Source organism: Danio rerio, chromosome 1, assembly GCF_052040795.2.
Source record: "Danio rerio strain M-AB ecotype USA chromosome 1, GRCz13ab, whole genome shotgun sequence".
Taxonomy (NCBI): Eukaryota; Metazoa; Chordata; class Actinopteri; order Cypriniformes; family Danionidae; genus Danio; species Danio rerio.
The window spans coordinates 48,267,112-48,293,282 of record NC_141021.1 but is presented as its reverse complement, the minus strand read 5'-3'; the positions used below and the strand labels follow the sequence as shown (position 1 = coordinate 48,293,282).

Sequence of the window (26,171 nt, the reverse complement as noted above, 5' to 3'; positions counted from 1 at the left end):
TGTTTTGCATACCTATTAAAGTATTTATAGTTTTTTTTAAAGTAAATTTAATGTCATTAAATTTAAAACTCATTTAATTTGTTAGTTGCCAAGCCATATTTTTTTTTACTTTATTATTTTATTTTATTTAGAAAAACAAAGAACAAAGCGGTTGTCATAAGGATTAAAAAATCGAGTCACAATACATTTGAGGCACATGATCACATATTGTTTACAATATCTGTGTTTCCATCCACCTATTTTTATGCGAATTTTGCAGATCGGTTGATGGAAACGGCAAGAAGCCCATACATATAGAGTGGAGGAACTATGACTTCACATTGTAGGCTAATCGGCTGCTAGCATAAAACTGGTTCCCTCGTGAAAATCCCTATGTGATTTTCCCATAGGCTTCTCGAAGATTGCAAATAATAAGCTCTGTGTTCAAACACTGTTCATTACACTTACACGTTTTGTCTAGTCGGATAATCCTCACACTAAAATACAACTTTGAGCACTTTTGGATCTTAAATACAAACGCAAGAACTGAAAAGCTAACATTAGGCTATAAACGGACTACAGTGCCCTCGGGGCGCTCGCCTGTGACGTCAGCCCCACCCTGCTACACATAACTTTTCAAGCTTATTTTTAGAAATATTGTCCATGACAAAGAGTTAATCTTTGTTTATTATATTATAATCCACGCTATATATTATAAACAAACAAATACGCAAAAACACATAGACATGTGTCTTTGATCGTTTTTACATGGGATTCGGTGGGAAATACATCTGTTTTGCTTTACGGTTGTTCTAAAAGTTTTGAAACTGTGTGTATAAATCTGCCTAACGTTACATATTATTATCATAAGACATATTTAAATAAGTGTATTGCTCGCGCACACAGCCTGCTTACCTTAACAGACGACAGAAATGAGGCGTGAGGAGAAACAAGTCTATCAAATGGCTGCAAGTTCCATCATCATGGACACAAATTGACATCATAGTTCCTCCACTCTATTGATAAGCGCATAAAAATGTATGTGCATAACTGAGCAAGATAAACTTTTTATTCGATGAGAAAAGATGCACATAAACTACGATGGAAACACTTTTACCGAACAAACTCCAGTATATGCACTTTAAAAGGTCATGTGATTTTGTTATTAGAGATCATGTGGTGATAAAAATGTGTGTGAATGGATAAACCAGCAGGGTGAGCACACTGTAAAACATCTGAAATGTTGTTTTGGTCATTCTAAAACGCCTTAACTGCTTCAGCATTAGTGTTATTATATTATTAATGACCTCCAGAATCAAGTGCATATGTGTGCTGCATCTTATGCCTTCACCTGCGTGTCAGCATTGTCTTCTAGGTGCAAGTCATCTAATAAATGAAGAAAAGATTTGCCAGCTTCTCCTACTGCAAATTACGTTTTTACTGTTGATATTTGACGCCAGTTAGTCAGGAAGTGACGATTTTGTTCGCTTTGACTTGTTGGATGGAAACGCTGTTTTATTCGCACATCTTTTATGTGATAATCCAGTGTTACACATAAAGTTGAGTCCCGTTTTTGGATGGAAACATAGCTACTTACATACTCAGTCCAATTTTTGCCAATAATCTTTTTTGGAAAGTCTTAAGTTAAAACTCAATCTCTCCATAAAATGTATTTTCTTTTCAGTTGTTATCTATTTTTGAGCCCCTGTTGGAGGATCAACCTGAAACCATTTTTGAGTTATGGCTTTTCTGCTTTTTACCAAAAGTATTTGAATTATTTGTCAATAGTCAGGACAGATTCTGGTATTTTCCCAAGGTAAAGTGCATCCAGAAAGTATTCATAGCTCATCACTTTTTCCACATTTGTTTATGTTACAGCCTTATTCCTGAGTGGATTAAATTTATTTATTTCCTAAAAACTCTACACACAATACCTCATAATGACAATGTGAAAATGTGATGTTTTGTAATGGTTACAAATTTATTAAAAATTAAAAACTCAAAAAATCACATGTACAGAAGTATTCATAGCCTTTGCTCAATACTTTGTTGATGCACTTTTGGCAGCAATTACAGCCTCAATTTTTTTTTGAATATGATGCTACAAGTTTGTCACACCTGTCTTTGGGAATTTTTGCCCATTCCTCCTTGTAGGACCTCTCAAGCTCTATCAGGTTGGATGAGAAGTGATGGTTTACAGCCATTTTCAGATTTCCCCAGAGATGTTCAATAGGATTTAGGTCTGGGCTCTGGCTGGGCCACTCAAGTACATTTACAGAGTTGTTGTGAAGCCACTCCATTGATATTTTGGTGGTTTGCTTTGGGTCATTGTCCTGCTGGAAGATGAACCATTACCCCAGTCTGAGGTCAATAGCACTCTGAAGTAGGTTTTCATTCAAGATGTCTCCGTACAATGCTGCATTCATCTTTCCCTCTATCCTGACTAGTCTTCCAGTTCCTGTAGCTTAAAAACATCCCCACAGCATGATGCTGCCACCTCCATGCTTCCCTGTAGGGATGGTATTACTTTGGTGATGAGCGGTGCCTGATTGTCTCCAATCGTAACGCCTGGCATTCACTCCAAAGAGTTTAATTTTTGTCACATCAAACCAGAAAATTTAGTTTCTTATGGTCTGAGAGTCCTTCTGATGCCTTTTGGCAAATTTAAGACGGGAAGTGGCTTCCGTCTGGCCCCTCTGTGTACAGACAGTTCCTTTGTCTTCATGCTTGGTTTGTGCTTTAACATGCACTGTCAACCCTGGGACCTTATATAGACAGGTGTATGCCTTTTCAAATCATGTCCAATCAACTGGATTTACCACAGGTGAACTCCAATTAAGCTGCTGAAACATCTCAAGTATGATCAGTGGAAACAGAATGTTCCTGAGCTCAATTTAGAGCTTCACGGCAAAGGCTGTCATTACTAATGTACATGTCATTTTTCCGTTTTTTTTTTTTTTTTTTTTCATTTTATAAATTTGCAACAATTTCTAAAAAATCTTTTTCACATTGACATTATGGGGTATTGTGTGTAGAATTTTGAGAAAATAAATGAATTTAATCCATTTTGGAATAAAGCTGTAATATAAAAAATGTGTAAAATGTGAAACTCTATAATTACTTTCCAGATTACCTTCCATAACACAGTAACAGTGCATAAATAATCATATACTAATACTTAAATATTAATTAAATATGAACTAATGAAGGCATTTACTAATCATGAACCCTAACCATGACATGAATTGTGTGAAAAATAACCATCTTGCTAATACATTTGTTAGTTGATGTGTTCTCATTTAACTCTTAGTGATTTGTTTTCACACATAAATTCATATGACTTATTATATCAAAGTTCAGGTTAGTTCTTCATCAATACAAAATTCAAAACTCATCATTAATTAATATTAAATAATAATTCATTTAGGCATTAGTACATGATCATTCACTGTATTGTAGCAGTACAGTTATTGTGAAGTGTTGCCAAAATCCGTATCATTTGGCATGGATTTGTGCCCGGATTATGTTTGTAAAGAGCTTTATTTCCTACCCTGCTCTCCAGTGGTTCAGACAGAATGTATGTGATGCTGATTTCTGCATGTTGCATGAAGCCTGTTGTGTTGGTGTGTGTTGCAGTGGCTGTTGTTGATGGCCCAGCTGTGTGTTGAGGTAGAATGGGACAGAGCACATCGGACACAGAGTCCGCAGAACCTGCAGAGGTGAGCTTTACCTTCACACATACTGTACATGCCAAAAAACAGACCCTCTCTCACTCTGAGCCTTCCACAGGTTTCAATGCAAGTGCTTAATTTCTCTTTTGTTTAGATCTTTTTATTTTGATCTCAAATTAGACTGCGGCCCACATTTCCAAGCATTTTCCTGCATGTCAAAGTTGTGAATGAATGAAGAATGATAGAGAGGGCCAACGGAGCATAAATTGAACCACTTGAATATTCATCTGTATTTCACGTTAAACTATAGAATGGCTTCAGAACATTTGGGATATTGTTGACCAACATGACAACTCTCTAGTGCCTTATAATAGGCTACCCTCATGGCTTTTGTTGGCTTATAAATTATACAGAATATAGCCCATGCTCAAGAAGGTACCAGCTGGCCGATACCCAATCCAGCAAAATTATCCGGTATTAAACCAATATCCAATCAAAGTATCGTATCGGTGCATCCCTAGTCATAGATTGATTAGTACGAATCTGTTGTTTTTTGTAATCCAATCTGCTTCTATGTTTGACTCTTTTCTGTGTAAAAGATGACTGGATGTATCCCAAATCGCCCTTATACCCTCATCCAATAATATAGTCCACTTAAAGGAGTGAATGAAAACAAGTGAGTGAATTTGACTGCACTAGAAGGGATGCCAAATAATCCTTCTCCACTCTTTTTCAACTTCAACTTGGTCAGACATTGTGATGGTTACTTAAAAGGGCACCTATGATGCAAAATTGACTTTTGGAAGCTGTTTGGACTATAACTGTTTCCAACTATAGTGTGTCCACAGTCATATTGGCGTGATATAAACACAATTATATATATAAATATATATATTTTTTAAATGGAAATTTCTGTTTTTACATATAAATAGTTATGTCACGTTAAAATAGGATCCAAATCCCAGTGCTCTTGAGGCCCACCTTAATGTGATGTAGGAGTGTGGTTTTCCCCGCCCACTGAATTGATTGACAGGTAGGTGTTAACTTGTCCTGTTGTAACACGGATAAACATGTCCACAGAACAGGATTTACAAAGAAACTCGGATTAAAAGATCTGTTCCTACTCTCCGTGTTCAAGAATGCAGCTACATTTTGCTCAGAGCCAAAATTGGGCGTAGTCTACATTGTATAATAAATATTCTAAAGGATATTTTGAGCTGAAACTTTACAGACACATTTTGGAGACACCAAAGAATTATCGTACATCTTGCAAAAGAGGTAAAATAGGAGCTCTTTAACACTTAGCGAGTTGTCTACTAGCAATGAAACAAAGAATTGTGATCTCTGCCGTATATGCACATATGTCATATGTTACTTTAGAAACACCAATAGGTATGGGGGGGGTCAAGTGGCTCTGGCGAGGATGGCTGATTGATTGATTCGCTCTGACAACCCACCCACAGAAAAGTTTTAATACCTGTGTAAACTAAACCAACTCTGATCGAAATTGACAATCTGAGTATGTCCAAACCTCCTGCTCCAAAACAGTTTGACATTTTTACTAGAGCTTGTAGAACAGGCGCTGGAAAAAACGAAATTACAGGCGGATCCTTACCTCACTGTCATGGCGGATACATCCGACGTGTTAGTGGAATTAAAAGCATTGAGAACTGAGCTTGGAACTAAACTGGATGGTATTGAAAAACGATTGACGAAAGTATCATCATCTGTTAAGACGTTATAATACAACCTGACAGATGAATCGACGATGCAGAGGACCGGATTGTGTCGGTGGACCGCATTGTGATTGGGCCACCTCAGCATCTAAACGGCTAAATCTCCTGGAAGCAAAGGTGGAAGGTTTAGAAAACTGCATCAGGTGAAAGAATCTTCAGCTCTTCAGTCTTTCCAGGGGTGCCAAAGGCTTAAAATGTAAAGGACTTTATCAAGCTTCCTCAGTGGGTGGACATGACACCTGACACATCGTTCTTCCTGAAGCAGGCTCACAGGACTTTAACTACAGTTTCTGACAACACCACAAGTAGCTGCTCTTTCAAATAGCACACTATTAAATGATATAAGGGGCGGTTTCGGATAAAGCCACTGTTTTTTGAATGGGAGTTGTCTACAGAGATTGATTTTTATAACCCTGTGACTGTGAATATAGTGTGAAATTTTGGACTTCCTCTCATTGCATAATCTCTTCCTCCATCACGCATAAGCAGGGGCAATGTTTTTCCCATTATGCACCTTGCACCTCACTCCCCTTCTTTTACAGACCTCACACCCTTTTCTGCAATCTGTTCACTGGTCAATGTGAGCAGCTGTTTTACTACTATTTTCCTCCCTTGAATCCTCTTTGTGTCGATCTTTGGCAGCTGTGTTTTGTAGCTGGGCAGACTGTGCTGATAATCTGATCATGTGACATGTTTGGAGAGTTTTGTGATGTGACTGATAATGTCCTGTGATCTTAAACTGAGTTTTTTTTTTGCTCTGTCATGATGAGCGAATATAGGAAGACGCAGCTACAGTAGATGTCTGGCAAGCTTCATCTTGCAATTGGAATTGGGGAATTGCGCAAATTCATATCTCAGTCCAGAGATCACTAATCGCAAGGGCGTATTTGCTTACGGCACAGCTAAAGGTTGAACTATGTATGCAATCAGTTCTAAATTTATCTTAAATGTGCATGCTGGGAAAAATGAAGTGTTCAGATGCAAAAACATCTAAATTCCATCTGAAATGTTCTCCTAAAATGAGCATTTTTCTCAGCCTCCTATGTTTATTTTCAGTTATTTCACTTTAAATGTGATGAAAAGAACTTATTTTTCACTTTTAAAAATACGATTTCTGAGCCTACACACAAGACTCAGAGAAAAATGCTAATTTTAGAAGAAAATATCAAGCAGCATTTAGAGGTTTTTGCATCTAAACTCATCAAATACACTTTCCAAGTGTGAAGATAAGAAAATTAATAGTACTAAACAGTTTTTTATGTATATCTACAAAAAAGTGCTTCATTGGCGTAATTGTATTGTACACCTATCAGGTTTTGACTTTATCTTAACCGTTATGTTATGATCAAGCTACTTGCTGTATCTAACGATGATTGCAGGCATTAGACAATAGGCAGACACTCTTGTAACATATATAAATGAAATTTGAGAAACCATTTATTCATACATTTGCTTTTCGTCTTACTCCCTTTATTAATCTGGGGTCGTCACAGCGGAATGAACCTCCAACTTATCCAGCATATGTTTTATGTAGCGGATGCCCTTTCATCACTGGGAACCATACACTCTCATTCACACACACATACACAATGGACAATCTAGCTTACCCAATTCACCTATAGGGCGTGTCTTTGGACTTATGGGGGAAACCGAAGCACCCGGAGGAAACCCATGTGAACGCGGGGAGAACATGCAAACTCCACACAGAAATGCCAACTGACCCAGCCGGGAACTGAACCAGCGACCATTTTGCTGTGAGGCAACAGCACTACCTCCTGCTCCACTCTGTCGCCCCTTGAGAAACCATACACTCAAAAATAATATTTAAATTACTTGTTTAAACTACTTGCACACAGTTATTAAGATTCTTGGGGGTACAACTTATTTCTTTAATTCAATCCACTTAAATTTGTAAAAAATAATGAAGTTAATTTGCATCAATTTGTGTTGGGACAACATGAAAGATTTGTTTAAAACCAAGCATTTTTTACAGTGTATATCACACACTCTAAAGTTACATATAAGTGTGTTTTGATCAAGTCAGAGGATTCACATGCCTCATTTTCACCAGACACTGATGATAAAATCTACCACTTCTGTTTTCGAGTACTTCTCACTTTTACAGTATTTCACTGTGTAGTCCATTCTACTCCCTGCATTAAAGTATGCACACATTTCTCAATAATTTTATCACTAAATATATAAGCATCTTCAAAGTATATTCAGCATGGCTGAATATTTTTCTTTTTTTCTTACGCTATATCAAATAAAGCTGAAACTTCCCCACAAAAACATCCGTCAATATGAATTGGTTACTTTGATTATCCTGTTTAAAGGATAATTAGTGTCCAAGATACATCATCTAGATGCATTGGGATGCATTGTCAGTGATGTATCCTGGGGTCACTTTGTGTTTCGGATCTTTCAACATCAGACACCCTTGACCAGGTGACCCAGCTGAGGTTAATCAGACCCCAGCTTGGGTCCTAGTAGCCATCCCCATCTTGTGGCTTTCTCTGCAGCTTCACAAACAGACTTAATGACCCTGTTCTTAGCTGCTACTGCTAGGCCTAGTTGGTTCAAGACTTTACAGAGTGAATGCCCTTCAAGCCCTCAACAACCCACCTCTATTGGTTCACAGTGGGTCTTCCAGCCCCTTCCCGCCACTTCTCTTCTAGCTTCTGGTACTTTGAGCGTTTCCTTTTATTTGCCTTTTCCATCCGCTCTTCCCATAAAAAAAAAATATTTTACTGGAAAAGAAGCCAAAATGCTAATAAAAATCATTACTAAAGTGCTTTATCCTCTACTTCTCAATGAAGGATTCATTAATATTTCATTAGAAGTGATTCTCCAACCTACGAACTGTTCACTTTAGATACAGTACGTGCATTGTTCAGGCCCTGACAGAAAATACACGAGCTGAAAAGGAGCGAGAAGGAAGGAATGAGTGAGTCGGAGGGTGACACAGAGTGGGAATGCTTGAAGAAATGACAGCACAAAGGAGAAACGCTAGAGGTTTACATATCTGAGGGACTGGGAAATATGGATATGCTTCATTATTAAACACAAGGGGTTTATCTTTTGCAGATTCCTCTTCCTGCCCTTCATTTTTAATGATCTGTGTCTAAAAAAAAAAGATCTGTAGATTGCCTTTTTTTTAATCGTCATATATTGTAACTCCAGTGTAATGCTGTTATATTAATAATGTTAACAAAACAAAACAAAAACCCCTGTGTTGTGTCACTGGTTATGTTGGTTGTAATAATACTCTGTGTGTTTTGCAGACGGACAGATTTGGAAACATCAAGAGTTTAGTGGAGGATCAGCTGCAGACCAGCATGGTCAGTAAACATATTTGTTTATTCATTCATTCATTTTCTATTCATCAGGTTTCGCCACAGCGGAATGAACCACCAACTTATCCAGCATATGTTTTACGCAGCGGATGCCCTTCCAGTTGCAACTCATCACTGGGAAACACCCATACACACACATACACAGACAATTTAGCTTACCCAATTTACCTATACCAATTCTTTGAACTTGTGGGAGAAACCGGAGCACCCGGAGGAAACCCACGCGAACATGGAAAGAACATGCAAATTCCACACAGACACGCCAACTGACCAAGCCGAGGCTCGAACCAGCGACCTTCTTGCTGTGATGCGATCATGCTACTCACTGCGCCACCTGGACGCCCACATATTTGTTTAATCTTTCACAATGAATTACTAGTAAACATGTCATGCACATGGCAGATGAGGTATTTCTTGAAACATTAGATGATGGGTTGGAGTAGGTAAGGTTTTTTTTTTTTTAATAAAGCTATATTTATTTAATCAAAAATGCAATAATAACAGCAATATAGTGAAGCATTACTGTTAAGAGAAGTGTTTTCTCTTGATATATTTTTTTAATTATAACATGATCCTTCGGATATAAGATATCTAAAAAGATAATTTGTAGCTGAAGACATATTTATTCTTATTATTAAATATGTTAAATTTGTTCTGTTGAAACCATAAAGAAATGATGTAATAATGTTGAAAAAATTCAAAAGTAACTTTTGATTAAATTGATTTATTAACTACATTTTACTGACTCCACACATTTTCTGATAAATGTGACGTAACAAATATCCAGATTCAGATTTGAAGTAATCAGATCATTTTAAAAAAGCTTATAAAATTAATAAAAAGTTCAAAATCCAGTTAAAATGTTTAGAATTTTTCTCAACCTTGAATTCATGACACATCTCTCATTTTGTCACTTAAAGGTGCAGTATGTAAGTTTGACACCCAGTGGTTGAACTAGGTATTGCAGTCCTGTATCAAAACAAACGCAAGCGCAGGTTGCCAGATTGACGACAGGAGTGAGTGATCAAACCGTGTTCTAAATAATAGCAACGGCGTGCGATAAAGGGAATATATTTTTTTTTAGTAAAAGGAGTTTTTGTCCTAACCAACACCTCGGATTGATATATTACAAACGTTTTTATTTCTCACAGTCACAGGTGAACAACAGAAAACTATGGCAATGATCTCCTCAGATACACCTCATGTGCTTTATTCAGTGTTAAATGCTAACAATGTGAGTTTGAATGATATTTTACATGATATTTAGTGGCATACTACTGAAAGCAGCAGCAGCAGCAGCAGATAGTTCACTTCAGATCTTGAAAATAAAATAAACCGTTTGAGATTGAACTTTAAAACTAAACACATATCAGGTATTCAGTATTCAGTCATGTACATTTAATAATGTTAAAGAGGTTTAATAAGTATTAATTAGATTATAAACCTTACCATTTCATGAGTGAGTGCATATTCTGTGCTTCTGAATGGCTGTATTAAAATTTTTATCATGTTTCATCTGGTAAAAAGAGCCAAATTGCTGATCACTGCGTATCGTCATGTAGCATGTTGTTAGGACACTTGGTTACAATGTAACCTGCTCACCTAATGTTTACATTCATAATATTTATATAATTTGCTGATTAATAACCTAAGTGGAACTCTGAATCTGCATCTCATTTCAGAGCCTGCTACTGTCCACCGGAGGTCGCATTTCAGTCACGGACGCATGCTTTGAGAGCATTTCTGAATGAATGAATAAAATATGCGGTTTTTCACCAAGGCAACCCTGGGTGCTGGAATATAATTGGCTAAAGTGCAGTGGGCGGGTTAAAACTACACATTTTTCACATTTTCAAAGCAGAATATCTGACTTCAGCATTGTTTTTCAGATGAAATGTTATTGTTTATTAATTGCTATTGTAATAATGTTGTTACTTGGTATGTTTCTTAAATGTCTGCAAACATATTGTGTTATTGGCTAAACTTACATTGGGCATGTTAAAATTACCAAAACAAAGACAGCCATTGCAGCACGGTTTATTAATTTTTGAAAATAAACAAGAATGTTCACTTAGCAAGTTTCTTTAATAACTTCAAACATATTATGTTATTTATGCTTTAGAAGAATCAAAATCTTACATACAGCACCTTTCAAGAAATGCCATAATAAACATCACTCTCATTCTTATTGTTTTTTTTAAATCCACAGGTGGTGGGGATTGTAATCGGCGCTGGAGTCGTCATCGTTCTCATCGCCGTCCTCATATTTTTTGTCTTGCGCCGGATGCAGCTCCGCAGTTAGTTCTCAAATTCTCAATTGTGAAATGAACTGATCATGTAATCTTGATTCATAATTCTATTCCTTTGGTGTTTTCTCCTAGAACTGGAGGCTCAGGAAGTCCCAAAGTATCGATTTCGTAAAAGAGACAAAGTGTTGTTTTATGGGAGGAAGATCATGAGGAAAGTATCTCAATCCACCTCTTCCTTGGTGGGCGCCACTTCCTCCACCAGACCCCGTCTCAAAAAGAAACAGAAGATGCTGAACATTGCCAAAAAGTGAGTTTCTGTTTGTGCCTTTGGTGAATTTTGAATGATCTCAGAAGATTCATCATGTCATGTTTGCGTCTCCCAGGATCCTGCGCTTTAAGAAGGAAGTGCCCACTTTGCAGATGAAGGAACCTCCTCCGTCAGTGCTGGAAGCAGATCTCACCGAATTTGATGTAGCTAATTCCCATCTACCCTCCGAGGTGCTCTACATGCTCAAGAACGTGCGGTAAGCTCACATTGTGGCTGAGGGTGGTTTACTTCAAGATTTACATTAAAGAGGACTTGATTAGAAATGTAAAATGTGACACTTATAGTTTTTTTTCTTTTAAATATTTCCCAAATTATGTTTAACAGAGCAAGGAATTTTTCACAGTATTTCCTGTAATATTTTTTCTTCTTCTTATTTGTTTTATTTCGTTTAGAATAAAAGCAGTTTTTATTTATTGATTTGTTTTTAAGGTCAATATTATTAGCTCACTTGAGCAATTTCTTTTTTAATTGTCTACAGAACAAACCATCATTATACAATGATAATTAACCTAGTTAGGCCTTTAAATGTCACTTTAAGCTGTATATAAGTGTCTTGAAAAATATCTAGTCAAATATTATTTACTCTCATCATGGCAAAGAAATTAGTTATTAAAAATGAGTTATTAAAACTATTATGTTTAATAATGTGTTTAATTAAAATCTTCTAATTATTAAACAGAAATTGAGGAAAAAATATGCAGGGGGGCTAATAATTCAGGAGGGCTAATAATTCTGACTTCAACTGTATGTATTTGGTGTGGTGTGTCTCTTGTTCTTCTCCTGCAGTGTGTTGGGACACTTTGAGAAGCCGTTGTTTCTGGAGCTGTGCAAGCACATGGTGTTTCTGCAGTTCCAGCAGGGTGAATATGTCTTCAGGCCTGGTCAGCCTGATAGCAGCATATATGTAGTACAGGATGGCAAGCTGGAGTTGTGTCTTACTGGACAGGTGTGTGAATACTTTTAGCAAAATAGAATTTAGAGTGTGTGCTTTTTTGTAAGCGTGACTGACCCATTTTATTTGAATATCATTAGCTATGTTTTCATCCAAAATTATGAATTTAACAAGAGAACAAAATTGTTATTTCCTAAGAAACTGATTACTAATAAAATGAAAAGTTGTGGAACTGGGGAAACCAGGGCGAGGCAGTGGCGCAGTAGGTAGTGCTGTCGCCTCACAGCAAGAAGGTCGTTGGGTAGATGGTTCGAACCTCGGCTCAGTTGGCGTTTCTGTATGGAGTTTGCATGTTCTCCCTGCCTTCGGTTGGGTTTCCTCTGGGTGCTCCGGTTTCCCCCACAGTCCAAAGACATGCGGTACAGGTGAATTGGGTAGGCTAAACTGTCCGTAGTGTGTGTGGATGTTTCCCAGAGATGGGTTTGTGGCTGGAAGGGCATCCGCTGCGTAAAAACTTGCTGGATAAGTTGGATGTTCATCAGGTTATAAGCATATATTGCATATATTGGTTGGCACTAATGGCCTAGTGGTTAAGTGCGTCGACATCTAGCATAGAGGCGTTCACAACAGCCTGAGTTTGATTCCCAGATCAATTTCATTTTTTAATCATTTTCTGCTCTCCACGTTTTCCTGGCTGTAATCTACACTCTTCTTTTAAAATAAAGGTCAAACCTCTTGAAAAAACATATATTTATGCACTGTTACGTAAATCTAGAAGTGCTCTTAGAGTATGCGTATGCGTGTACTACTCAGATAACGAAGGCTGCTTCACACTCACTGTTTTTGAACCCTTATGGGCAGCATAAAAGCAAAGTATACTTCACTTTAAACAACTATGACTCTGTCAGTGAAATGTATTTGCCGGTTAGACCAGTCATAGGATCTGTTGAAACAATTATCATGATTTTCTTTTGTCAATTTTATTCTATTAAAGTGTTTCCACAGTTTATTTGCTTGTATTCTGATGTAAAAAGAATTATAACAATAATTTGGGCATATTTTGGGAATTTTAAATTGTTATGCATTTTTCTTTCTAATATTCTTTTTATTATTATTATTTTATGATATCCCAGAATGCACATGAAAATTTGAATGGAAGCATATCTATTAATATATAATTATTGATACTGTATGTATATATATATGTATATATATATATATATATATATATATATATATATATATATATATATATATATATATATATATATATATATATATATATATATATATATATAGATGGATGGATGGATGGATGGATGGATGGATGGATGGATAGATAGATGGATGGATAGTTTATTTATGTTTTAAATGAGTTTTTATTAGTTAGATTTTACGGTCATTTAAGTTATTATTTTTTTAGAAATATAGTTTTTATTTTTGTTGTTTTTATATGCAAATGTACACTGAATTAAATAAGAAATGTAACGTTTTTTTAAAGTATTTAATGGTCTTTCCCCTCTCTCTCTCTCTCTCTCTCTCTCTCTCTTTCTCACTCTCTTAAGGATGGGAAGGATGGGGTGGTTAAAGAGGTTTACCCTGGAGACAGTGTTCACAGTCTACTAAGCATCCTTGATGTCATCACAGTGAGTCACACCCACAATCTGATGTTTATCAGCACATGAAACCACAAGCACTTTATAAGATTCGTTTCACAACCTCGATTTGCCTCTTGATTTTCTCCCCTTCTTATATGTATGTCAAATAGCAGTGTTTGCACTTGACATTGTAAATTGCTTACAGAAAATGATTTATTCTGGTTATTATGCATAAGATGAGAGTGCTTTGAACGTTTGTGTGTTTGTTTATTTCAGGGTCACCAGAGACCTTACAAAACGGTCTCGGCAAGAGCAGCAGAAGTGTCCACTGTCCTCAGACTGCCTGTGGATGCCTTTCTGTCAATCTTTGAGAAATACCCAGAGAGTCTTGTGCGAGTGGTTCAGGTCTGGAATTAGAAGATCCAAAGATCAGCTCAAAGATCCAGATCTGTTGTATGTGAGGATGCAGCATGTAATTGGTGATATGTTATGTCCTGATTGCAGATCATCATGGTGCGTCTTCAGAGAGTGACTGTTCTGGCTCTGCACAACTACCTGGGGCTCACCAATGAACTCTTCAGCCACGTGAGTCAACACATATGTCCATTCCACGCACACACACTTTGTTTTGTCTGGTTGTATTTGAAGTAATATTTATATTTTTTCCTTTAGGAAATGCAGCCTCGTTCCTCTCCCCTCTCTCCTCATCCGACTCGCTCCAGTCCTGTACGACACAGCAAACGCTTCGGCAGTCTGACTGTTCCTGATAAACACCGTGAGGCGGCTGTCCAAAATGCCACTGGTAAGGCATAATATCGTGGCCCAATCTCAATTCTATTTTTTTTTATATCTTCCACTTCCCCTTCGCCATTAAAGGGTTTCAAATTAACGCCTAAGAAACACTACAACACCCGCACACCTCATTATATGTTGTTGTGAGCTCCTATGAGAGCAATGATGGCGACTGCTGTAGTTACTCCATATTTTTTGGCATATATCTTTAGGAAATCATAAAATTTAGGCAACGATATTATGTTACCATAACAATATAATGGTCAGTGCCAATAGCCTAGTGGTTAAGTGTGCCAACATATAGCACCATGTTGTTCACAGCGATCCGAATTCGATTACCAGCTTGAGGTCCTATGCCGATCCTTCCCCTTTCTTTACTCCCAGTGCTTTCCTGTCTGTTCTTCGTTCTCCTACCCCAATAAAAGTTATAAAAAAAATCGAATTATAACAGTATAATGTGACAATAAGCTCGTAACTTTACCGTGTATTTACACCGTGGCCATATTCATTTATGTAAACACTATTAAACATTAACGTTATACCAGACACTGTAAAAAGGTCATTCCCAGCCACTAGACCTTTCTGACAGTGTATTCAAGTGTCATTAAGTGAAAGTATGTATTGGGACTACTAAAGCATCCTAGGGCTATGTGGCCATATAAGTGGACAGCGCATTAAAGCATATGTTTGTTTGTTGTAAAAAAATGCCAAAAATAACTATGTTGTGCATCTCCTGACTCTCGTGTGCAGCCATGTTGCTGTTGTCGATGGTGGATTCTGGGAAATTTTTGTACCCATTGGTTTCTAGTGTGGTGCTAGAAAATCTGTTTCAAGGTTTATCTCGCCCTTCCCCTTAGCCCTTCCTATTTAAGCTAAGGAGAATCAGGACACCCCCACCCCTTCATGTGAATGCGCAAAATCAGGGGTAGGGGTGAGGGGTAGAATTGGAATTGGGCTCATATTTACTCTTTTGTTTGTTTTTGTTTTTTTTTCCTAATGAATGATGAATCGCACAAAGATTGTCTTAGTATTACTACATTTTTTACATTATAATAATTTTTTTTTTGTATTTAAGAATATCTAATGCTAATAAATTCCATAGTGTACACTCTTAGGGTGCTTTCACACCTACACTTTTGTTTCGGAACGTATCTCGTTTGCCCAGTTAGTGCGGTACGTTTGGCATATGTGAACAGAGCAATCGCGCTCTGTTCCGCGCCAAAGTAATCGCTCCGAGATCGCTTGAATAAGGTGGTCTCGGCTCGATTGAAATGAACCCTGGAGCAGTGAGAAAGCGATCCGATCCGAGCGCGGTTATATCACAGTGTTTTATGGATATGTAATAGGCTTACGGCTATATGAAGAGAGAATTATGAGTAGGGCTGGAAGTTTCGCGAGTCTCCAGATGCCCGCAAACGAGTGATGATCTCCCGGTAATCTCGCGTCTCCCTCCCGGTCCTCAAATAGGCATCCCTCTCACCCCTCCCCACCGCATCTCTCCTCAGACATGTCACGCGCGCGCACCCTGTCAATCACCACCAAACCACCACCTCTCCTGATAGCTTAGCGGGACGCTGCAAAATAAACCCTGACACTCTGACCAATGTGAGAAGAGTTTACTCACACGTGACTTGTTTTAGCTCTTTTGGTCCGATTAGAAACTTTGTAGTGTGAAAGCGAACCGCTCCAAGGGCAAAGAGTAACAATGTAACAATTGTAATCTCTGTTATAGAACAACTGAATCGATTCACAGGTGTGAAAGCACCTTTAGAAAACTCGGCCAGAGTTTGCAGTACGCACTGGTTACTTCATTTGCTTAAGAAGGTTTCAGTGTTTTTTTGTCCAGGTGTTGGTGTTGAGTGATTTGTTTAACACTGCGGGTTAATCCTCGATGATGCTCTGTGTCTGCAGGTGGGGATCATGGGAAGGAGGGTGGCACAATTCCGACCCTTAGTAGAACCATATCAATGCCTGTAGACATTGCAGGTGAGTGCATGTGTGACTGGATAAACAATTTTTCAAGGAAATTATTACTGGTTTTAATACTTTCATTTAAAGGAAATTAATACTAATGTATGAAGAAAGCATTGAATTGATCAATAGTAACATTAAAAGGTTTCACATTGATTCTGTTGAAATGAATACTGCTGTTCATGTTACTTAAATGCTTCACAGTTTTTAATATTGATAATAATAAGTGAAGAGCTCCCTCAGACCTCTTTTCTTGTAAATTAGCATTTTCTATTAGGCTCCTCTAATAAGGTTCAGAAGTTTCATTTTTATATGTAATGATAAGGTTATTAGCCAGTAAATAAAATACCCTTTTTTTTCAAAAATGTCACTAGACAATTCCTTGTTTTTTAACAAGGTAAATTTTCTTTTGCGTCAAAACAAGCTAAATCCACTTCTGCTTTTTATGCAAAACCCTCTAAATCCACCTATTGGGACAAGACAGTGTAATTAGTTGAAAATGAAGATGCCATTAGAAATTATTTTGCTAAACATAAAACACATTACACAAACCACCTGAAATTTAAAATATATAAATCTGTCAAGTAAGTGGCGGTTCATTCCTCTGTGATAAACCAGGGAAAAAGCAGAAGGAAAATAAATGACTGAAAGCTGTAAAGTTAGCACATTAACCAATGACATTAAAACTGACATTAATTTAATCTTAACAATCTGTTGGCATTTCTGATAATTGGGATTTAGATTTAACGGAAGGAATGTAAACATTGCAAATATTGTACGCTAAGCTTGGTAGATTCAAATAATGTAGTGTAAAAACATTGTGAAACATCAATATCTGTGCAATGTCCATTAATATAAAAAGCTCTTCAGATCTATAGGTATTATGAAGTAGTATAAATAATGTAAAGTTTGAAACATTATATTTATCTTTTAAAATAGCTTAAATTAGCAAATAAAACACAATGTAGGCCTACTTAGCAAAAAGGGCATGTCATTCAGACAATTTTAGAAGCTGTCATTTATTAATTCTCACCATACTTAAGGTCTTGGTCCCGTGTTTATCCTCATAGCATCCACATGGGACAAAAGAACGGCATCTTTCGTCAAACGGTGTTGCCGTTTATTGTATAGTACATCGGACTCTTTCAAAGTAGCGACGCTGCACAAAAACACGTTATAAATGCATGTTTTGCCAACAAGCTGTTATTTCTGAATGCGCTGACGCTGGGGTTTAGATGATTTGATTAGATGATTTGAAGCAAATCTATTTGTTGATGGTGTAGTACGTGCCTAAAGCATTCACTCAATGTCATTATCTCATGTTTGGCGGAAGTGGCGTTTAGCGGCTTTTGCATCTGAAATCTTCAAGTGTTTAATGAGAATTAAATCAGCATATCAGAGTGAAAGATCATGTGACACTAGCCATGTTTCCATCCACCTATACTTATGTGCAATTTTGAAAATGGCATAAAAACTGCTTAATGGAAACGGTAAGATGAAACAGAGTAGAATAAACTTTTATCAGATAAGAAAACAGGCACAACAATGGGTGTAATGAACTGGCATTAGTGGACAAAACACACTGTCCACTGTTTCAGCTTATGCTGTTGTCATGCTGTGATGTTGTTGCTGATCTTTTCATCATGTCATTTTGTCGTGTACTGTGTGTGTGGTACAGGAATGCAGAAGAGTTTGCGTTCAGATTTCGACATGGCATATGAAAGAGGTCGTATCTCTGTATCTGCAGAGGATGGAGTGCCTGCTTTCACAAAGGTGGTGGTTTATTTGTAAATTTTGAACTGAAGTGAACAGCATTTAGTTACAGTAATTACAGTCTAATGGAAAACATTACTGAGATTAAGAGTCCCCAATAAAGCATGATTAAATATCTGTCTTGAACAAGATGTTTCTGTTTGTTGTGTTTCAGGAGCAGCGGGAGAGGAAAGTGACCGTGGATGAGGTTCCTTCAGGTGTGTATTTGTATCCTGAGGAGGAATCAGGGATGGACATTTTTAGCTCATTTCAAGGACGACCAAACGCTACAGTGTTCGAGGAGGCCCAGAAGGAGATCCTCAGACTCATGAAGATTGAGGTATCTGTGTTTGAGTTAAAGTTCATTACTGAGTAAAAGTAAGACATTTTAGATGTATTTTAAAGCCAAACTGCAAAAAATTATTTTCATACTTTTTTTGTCTTCTTTCTAGTCCAAATAATCTAAACAATCTTATATCAAGAAGCATTTTCTAGGCAAGCAAAACATATTGCCGTTTTCAGAAATAATATGCCAATATTAAGTGAGTTTTTCCTTAAAACAAGCTAAATAATCTGCTAATGGGGTAAACAAAATAATCTTGTCAAAAGGGAAGTTTTAAGGAAAAACTCACTTAATGATGGCATATTATTTCTTAAAACAAGACGATATGTTTTGCTTGTCTAGACAATTCTTCTTGATTTAAGAATTTTTAGATATTTTAAATAGAAACAACAACAAAAAATAATTTAGGTAAGAATGTCATTTTTTGCCGGCAATGAGATACATCTAACTAAATCAAAGAATGGACTGGTGTGATGCCAACAAAAATCAGCCAAAAAAATATTTGGAGTTTGTTTTGGTAGTTCACTTCGTCCAAAGTTGAAGTTATGATTCTGTAGATGCTGTTATTGGATGGTTTTCTCACCGCTGTCATTTTTGGATGTGTTGTGAACAGCATAAACATTTTAAGAGTTCAGATGCAAAAACATCCAAATGCCATTTGAAAATTTCTGAGCATTTTTAAGGTTCTTTTGTAATTTCACTTTCATGGAAATAAATAGTTTTTTTCATGATCTTTAATGTAAAATAACTCAACAGTTATATAGGAGGCTGGGAAAAATTGTAATTTTCGATTGAAATTTAAGATTTTTTTATTGCATTGGAACTCTTCATTTGCTCTGTTAGTATTGTTAATACACTTTGGTGAAAATTGTAATATTGATTTTTTTTTTATTATGAAAAATTTAATCAAATGCATTTTTGTACAGTTGAAGTCAGAATTATTAGCCCTTCTTTAAATGATTTTTTCACCCAAACGATGTTTAACAGAGCAAGGAAATTTTCACAGTATATCTGATAATATTTGTTCTTCTGGAGAAAGTCTTATTTGTTTTATTAAGGCTAGAATAAAAAGAAGTTTTTAAAAAAACATTTTAAGGTCAAAATTATTAGTCCCTTCAAGCTATTTTTTTTCTAGATTGTCTACAGAAACCAGCGTTATACAATAACTTGCCTAATTACCCAAACCTGCCTAGTTAACATAATTAACATAGTTAAGCCTTTAAATGTAACTTTAAGCTGTATAAAAGTGTCTTGAAAAATATCTAGTCAAATATTATTTACTGTCATCATGACAAAGATAAAATAAATCAGTTATTAGAAATGAGGTATTAAAACTATTATGTTTAGAAATGTGCTGAAAAAAATCTGTTCTCTATTATACAGAAATTGGGGAGGGAAATAAACAGGGCGGCTAATAATTCAGGGGGGCTAATGATTCTGACTTCATCTCTACAGTATGTATATGATGTCATCTATAGTTCTTAGAAAGAAAATCAGAATCTGCTAAATGTCACCAGCTCACACTTACTGAAAAAAGCAAATCACTACCGAATATAGCTGCAAAACTTGCTTCAACTCTTAATAATCTCTACATCTCTTCTCTCCTCAAACCTCTTTTTCATCTTTAAATAGCATATTTGCACATTTAAATTCTGCTTATTGATATCTTTGATATATTTTTTGAGATATTGAAATAACCATAATGATATTTGTTACTTATTTACCTATTTATTTTAGTTTTTTAATATTAGGTAAACTTAATATATGTTCTAACTTAATATATGCTACATAGTTGATGTTAAAATTATTAGTCCTGCTGTGAGTTTTTATTTTTATTTTTATTTCCCAAAGGTTACTAGAGCAAGGAAATTTTTACAGTATTTCCTATAATATTTTTTCTTCTGGAGAAAGTCTTATTTGTTTTATTTCAACTAGAATAAAAGCAGTTTTTAATTTTTTAAAACCACTTTAAGGTCAATATTATTAGCTCTTACGCAATATTTTTTCGGTTGTCTACAGAAAAAAAACATGTTGTACAATAACTTGGCTATTTACCCTAACTTGCCGTTAGGTTAAGTCTTTAAATTAAACTTTAAGCCGAATACTAATTTTTTGAAATTATTTAAAAACAATTTAAAATTTTTAAATATTTAAAAATATTATGTTCAGAAATGTGTTAATAAAATCTTAATCCAGTGAAACAGAATGTGGGGGAAAATATACAGGGGGGCTAATAATAATTCTGACTTCAACTGTATGTATATCTGCAGTATGTCTGTACTTTCCCCACTTTAAGCTCTTTCCTTCTATACTCTCTCATCATCAGGACCCTTCGCTACTCAACGGGAGGGTGACGTTTCATCATGCCAAAGCTGGATCTGTGTTAGCCAGACAGGGAGACCAGGTGCTCATCCTCTTTTATCTCTTTCCCTTTCTTTCTTTATTACCAAGTATTTCCCTCTCTTGTACTGAAAAATTAGTGATGAGCCTAAAGACTTACATCAATGTTTCCCAACCCTGTTCCTGAAGGCACACCAACAGTCCATATTTTGGATGTCTCCTTTATCTGATCCATTCATTTCAGGTTTTGGAGTCTCTTCGAATGTTCTGATGAGTGTATTCAGGTGTGTTTGACTAGGAAGAGGTTGAAAATGTGTACTGTTGGTGTGCCTTCAGGAACAGGGTTGGGAAACACTGGCTTACACCACATTATCACTTCAGATGTATTCAGATCCTCATTGTGATTTTCTTTCTTTTGCTTCATTTCTGTAGGATGTGAGTCTGCATTTCGTCCTCTCCGGCTGTCTGCACGTCTACCAGAAGATGATCGACAAGCAGGAAGCCGTGTGTTTGTTTGTGACCCAGCCGGGGGAGATGGTGGGTCAGCTGGCTGTGCTCACAGGAGAGCCGCTTATCTTCACCATCAAAGCGGAGCGAGACTGCACCTTCCTCAAGATCTCCAAATCCGAATTCTATGAGTGAGTTTTTCCGTACAGTCCTGTAGCTGATATGAATCTTCCCAGCAGGCACAGGATGTCAACATGACGTCAGATTGATGTTGTACTCACATTGACGTCAGGCCAACGTCAGTGTCCAACGTTGGATAGATGTTTTGGTTTAGTCATTTTGGTTACCTTCCAACGCAACCTAAAAACAACAAAATATCAATGTCTAATGATGTTACAGCTTGACGTTGTGTGGACGTTACTAATATGACGTCTATAAGACGTTGAATTTTGGTTGCCACACCTGACAAATAAATGTACCAGCACAACCTAAAATCAACCAAATATCAACAGCATTTTACGTTGTTTTTGGACGTCAAAATAACATTGTCCTGGGACCTAAATCTAACCTAATATTAACGTCTTATGATGTTGTATGCCTGGTGGGTTACTACCTATTGCACATCTGACTCTGAAACAATCCACATCTGGAGTAATATTGGCCGTGTTTCTGCTGCCCCCTGTAGGATCATGCGTGAACAGCCAAGTGTAGTTCTTAGCGCAGCTCACACTGTAGCTATTCGCATGTCAGCATTTGTGCGACAGATGGATTTCGCCATTGACTGGATGGCTGTTGAAGCTGGACGAGCCTTGTACCGGTACTGTTAACCTCTACTACACATAAAAATTCTAATCATTGTAACCTTTTTTTAGATGAAAACATTTAAATGTATAGTACAAATATAGTTTAGATAATTAGCGAATGTGCTTTAGGTCAGTGTTTTTCAACCATGTTCCTGGAGGCCCAGCAGCTCTGCACATTTTCTATGTCTTCTTAACCTAACACACATCATCAGCTAATTAGTAGCGACTGAAAGAGCTGAAATGGGTGTGACAGACAAAGGAGACTGTAGCAAATAAGTGGGGCAGAGAGCCATGGGAATGGGATGAGGCCGGTGCTTGAGTGATAATGTGAAGCACCTGTGTCGTGCACCTCGCCTCAAGTCCCACGGAGGCCCTCTGGATAATAAAAGGAGGAAAGACCACAGAAGACGAGAGAGGACCAGACCTGGACACTGTTTTACTTTTGCTTTCAGTTTGGCGACAGTCTCTGTGAAGAGCTGCTGTCTGTTTGTTTTATTTTCTCATTATTATTATTATTTTCTCTGCCTCCTTCTTCCCGATGGCCAGGTGGTCAGTAAGAGGGCCCTCGCCTCGTAGATGCTCAAGGCCAGCACTGGAAGAGCTTGCTGGAAGGACGGAACGTGCTACTATCCACTGCAACCTTGAGGGTCGGCTGCTGTCTGTGAGGGGACAGAGGAGCCACCCCATTCACCAGACGCAGAGATCTGCTGCTGTCCGCTTGGATGTGGAGGAGCAGGAGAGGCAGGGCTTACCACCGTAGAAAAAATCTGGAAAAGTTGCTGCCATTTGCCAGGAACCATAGCCTGCTGCTGACCACCACGATGGGGATGAGCAGAGAGCAAAAGTGAATGGGGGAGCTAACAGCCGAGTGCTCGTGAAGCAGAGGAGCCGTTGCTTGCCAGCTGGGGACAGGGCAGAGTCTTAAACCGTCCACCGAAGGGCGGCTAGTGCTTTTGACAGGCACCACGATTGAGGGTCTCTCGGCTGGTTGAGGACCAAGAGGCAGGGTGTTTGGAGAACTGAACCCCAATTTTCTCTCGGTCTCTTCTGTTTCTCCTCAATTTTTCCATCACCGTTTCTCTTGCATCGTCTATTTCCCAGGTTTTACGAGTGTTGTGATGCTGGTGGTCCTCCAGGAACGTAGTTGAGAATTACTGATTTAGATTATTTTAATTTTGTATTATTGTTATATATACAAGTTTGTGATTGCACATTTTTGCTGTAAGAATTTGAGTTTATCCCATTGAGGTTGCCTTTATGTGATCAAAAATATGAAAAAAAAAAAATCTTCAGTGTCAGGAATTATTCTAATGTACTCATTTGATAATCAGTAAGTAAACATTTCTAATGTATTGTCATAATATTAATATTGTAATAATGATACAGTTGTTTTCCCACCATAGGCAAGATGACCAGTCTGATTGCACCTATATTGTGCTAAATGGACGATTGCGTTCTGTCATTCGAAAAGCGAATGGTAAGAAGGAGCTGGTCGGAGAGTATGGGCGAGGAGATCTCATAGGCGTGGTGAGTCTGAGTTTTAGGCCTAAAGTAATCTAAGCTGTATTTAAGATTGTTAAAATTGTAAAAAAAAATAAAAAAATGTCATTTAGGTGGAGGCTTTGACGCGGCAGCCTCGTGCCACCACAGTCCATGCGGTCAGAGACACTGAGCTGGTGAAGCTTCCAGAGGGAACACTCAACAATATTAAGAGAAGATACCCACAGGTGGTCACGCGGTTGATCCATCTGCTGGGACAGAAGATTTTGGGAAACCTCCAACAGCCCCGTGGACCTTTCTCAAGTAAGTTCCCACAAAAACCAATACAGTTCTAATCAAAATCTTCAGTAAAGTTAATTTTAGTGAAGAATGAACATGAAGCAAAACTTTCTCAATGTGTTTAAACAAAAATAAGAAATGCTTGAAGTCAACAGAAATGACTTGTTTACTTGTCTAACTATTAAGATCTAATTTCTTTCTCTTCTCTAGGCTCTGCTCTGGGTCTGCCAAGCATGGCGTCCAGTCCAGACGTCACTAACCCAGCCAGTAATCTCTCAACTGTGGCCGTGCTTCCGGTTTGTGATGAGGTGCCAATCAATGCCTTCAATTTGGAACTTAGCCATGCCCTCAGCGCCATAGGTACGATAAAGCATAGACTGACATTTAAAACCAATGATGTAGGACACATAATCTGAATGATTCTCATTCTCCAATAAGGACCAACCCTGTTGCTAACCAGTGACATCATCAGAGAAAGACTAGGGGCTTCTGCTTTGGACAGGTAATTACACAGCATGGACCATGCCACACTTTGAACTAGACTTTTTTTTGTAGGGATGAAAGGTATGGTAAGGGAACAGTGGGATGAAGGGGAAGGGAAGTAAGAGGATAAACAGTGAACAGGTGGGTCGGTTGATTGGGCGTTCTAAAATGATGCCCTGAGACTCAGGGTGGGGGTACCGTCTCTGTAATATTTTGGTAGAGTGATTGGACCAATCACTAGGTTGAATTAAGGAGGTGTTCCTTGAATCAAGGAGGGAGTGATTGGACCAATCCCTAGGTTGAAGTAGGAGGTGATTGATTCAACCTAGGAGGGAAGATAAGGTTATAGGATTGGTAATGGGAGGCAAGGAAATAAAAGGAGGGAGGGTGGGATTGAAAGAACGCGAACAGTGCTAGAGGGCTGGTCTGCCTTAACTAAGTTTTTAGGTAGTAGGTGATGGGTAAGGACACAAAGTGAGGTGTGGTCCTGCTGCCAAACCATTGTTAACAAGTTAACTCCATATAAGAGATCTGAATCAGTACTTCATTGTATTTATCTTTCAATCTGAAATGCGTGTTTTTCTGTAGTATTCACGAGTACAGGTTATCAGGTTGGTTGGCTCAGCAGGAGGACATTAATCGTATAGTGCTGTATCAGACGGACAGTGGAATGACCCCATGGACTCAACGCTGCATCCGACAAGCGGACTGCATCCTCATTGTAGGGCTCGGTGACCAGGAACCTGCACTTGGAGAGGTAACACTTGAGTCTATTCTCAATCTAGTGTTGTTTCTGACAACATTCATGAAAACTTCGTAAACTTCATTCCTAGTTCTAAAGAGGTGCACTTGCACTTTTCACCTTTAAGTGTAAAGGTTTATGAACTAATTTCGAGGAGCACATGCCTATGGTTGACCACAATCATGTGATTGTTGGTCTTGCATAAACAATCACATGATCTGCCTATAAGATGAATCCATACGCACATAAATAGCCTGGTCTTCTTACCTTAGCCATCTTTGTCTTAAGGAATCCCACTCCATCCACCTAGACTCCTTCCCCTCTTTCGTAGCTTAATTTAGGGAAGTTCTCAAAAACCTACCTGAGCTCAGACTCCCTGCCCCAGGCGAGAGTATTCTCCGAGCTTAGGGCTCTTTCCCAGGACAGAATGCCAAACACGCTTTAACCTTATCAAGCATCAGCTAAGTGTGAACTCCTGAAGCATCCTTGTTAGTGTTCACAACTACTATGCCTGAGACTTTGGTTTTAATCCTAATTGAATGGAGTGTATGTGTAGAACTGGAAATGTTAAACTGATGCTGTGGCCCAGATGAGAGGTAAATTTAGGGGTGGTGAAGGTAACACGATTCAATCTAGAATATCGACTGGTGATTGAGTTTCTGGCATTTACATCCTTGTTAGTGTATCCTACTCCTATGCTTGAGATGCCCATTCATTCCCACTTGGTGCAGTGTAAATAGATTTTGAGTGATTGTATTGGTGCCGTGACCCGGTTGGAATGTTTGAACGAGTAAGTTTACCAGAGGCCAGCTAGTAGCATGTGTGAGGGTAAATCCCAATGCTCTAATCTCATGAAGGTGAGCTATCAACTGATGCTAATAACTCTGGTCTAAGGCACATTTACACTATT

General features: G+C 37.8%; 1 protein-coding gene across 20 annotated transcripts in view; it reads left to right on the top strand.

The window, feature by feature from the left end:
- Nucleotides 1-26,171, top strand: part of pnpla6 (patatin-like phospholipase domain containing 6) — a 51,609-nt gene that overhangs the window by 3,553 nt on the left and 21,885 nt on the right. For 10 of the 20 annotated variants that reach the window (XR_015476909.1, XR_015476907.1, XR_015476910.1 and 7 more), the window contains exons 2-22: nt 3,616-3,698; nt 8,671-8,727; nt 10,952-11,039; nt 11,124-11,298; nt 11,375-11,515; nt 12,106-12,265; nt 13,777-13,857; nt 14,086-14,214; nt 14,314-14,394; nt 14,482-14,611; nt 16,513-16,587; nt 18,251-18,345; nt 18,500-18,664; nt 20,994-21,071; nt 21,440-21,645; nt 22,140-22,271; nt 23,661-23,784; nt 23,871-24,060; nt 24,247-24,396; nt 24,475-24,538; nt 25,108-25,276. Coding sequence is in view for 11 of the 20 variants with exons in the window: in XM_087237595.1 (XP_087093721.1) it covers nt 3,654-3,698; nt 8,671-8,727; nt 10,952-11,039; nt 11,124-11,298; nt 11,375-11,515; nt 12,106-12,265; nt 13,777-13,857; nt 14,086-14,214; nt 14,314-14,394; nt 14,482-14,611; nt 16,513-16,587; nt 18,251-18,345; nt 18,500-18,664; nt 20,994-21,071; nt 21,440-21,645; nt 22,140-22,271; nt 23,661-23,784; nt 23,871-24,060; nt 24,247-24,396; nt 24,475-24,538; nt 25,108-25,276 (2,535 nt within the window). In the remaining 9 variants the exon portion in view is untranslated. Of the gene's footprint in view, nt 1-3,615; nt 3,699-8,670; nt 8,728-10,951; nt 11,040-11,123; nt 11,299-11,374; nt 11,516-12,105; nt 12,266-13,776; nt 13,858-14,085; nt 14,215-14,313; nt 14,395-14,481; nt 14,612-16,512; nt 16,588-18,250; nt 18,346-18,499; nt 18,665-20,993; nt 21,072-21,439; nt 21,646-22,139; nt 22,847-22,951; nt 23,785-23,870; nt 24,061-24,246; nt 24,397-24,474; nt 24,539-25,107; nt 25,277-26,171 lie in introns of those variants that run through there. The other 10 variants (XR_015476913.1, XR_015476912.1, XR_015476914.1 and 7 more) reach the window with 3 other exon arrangements.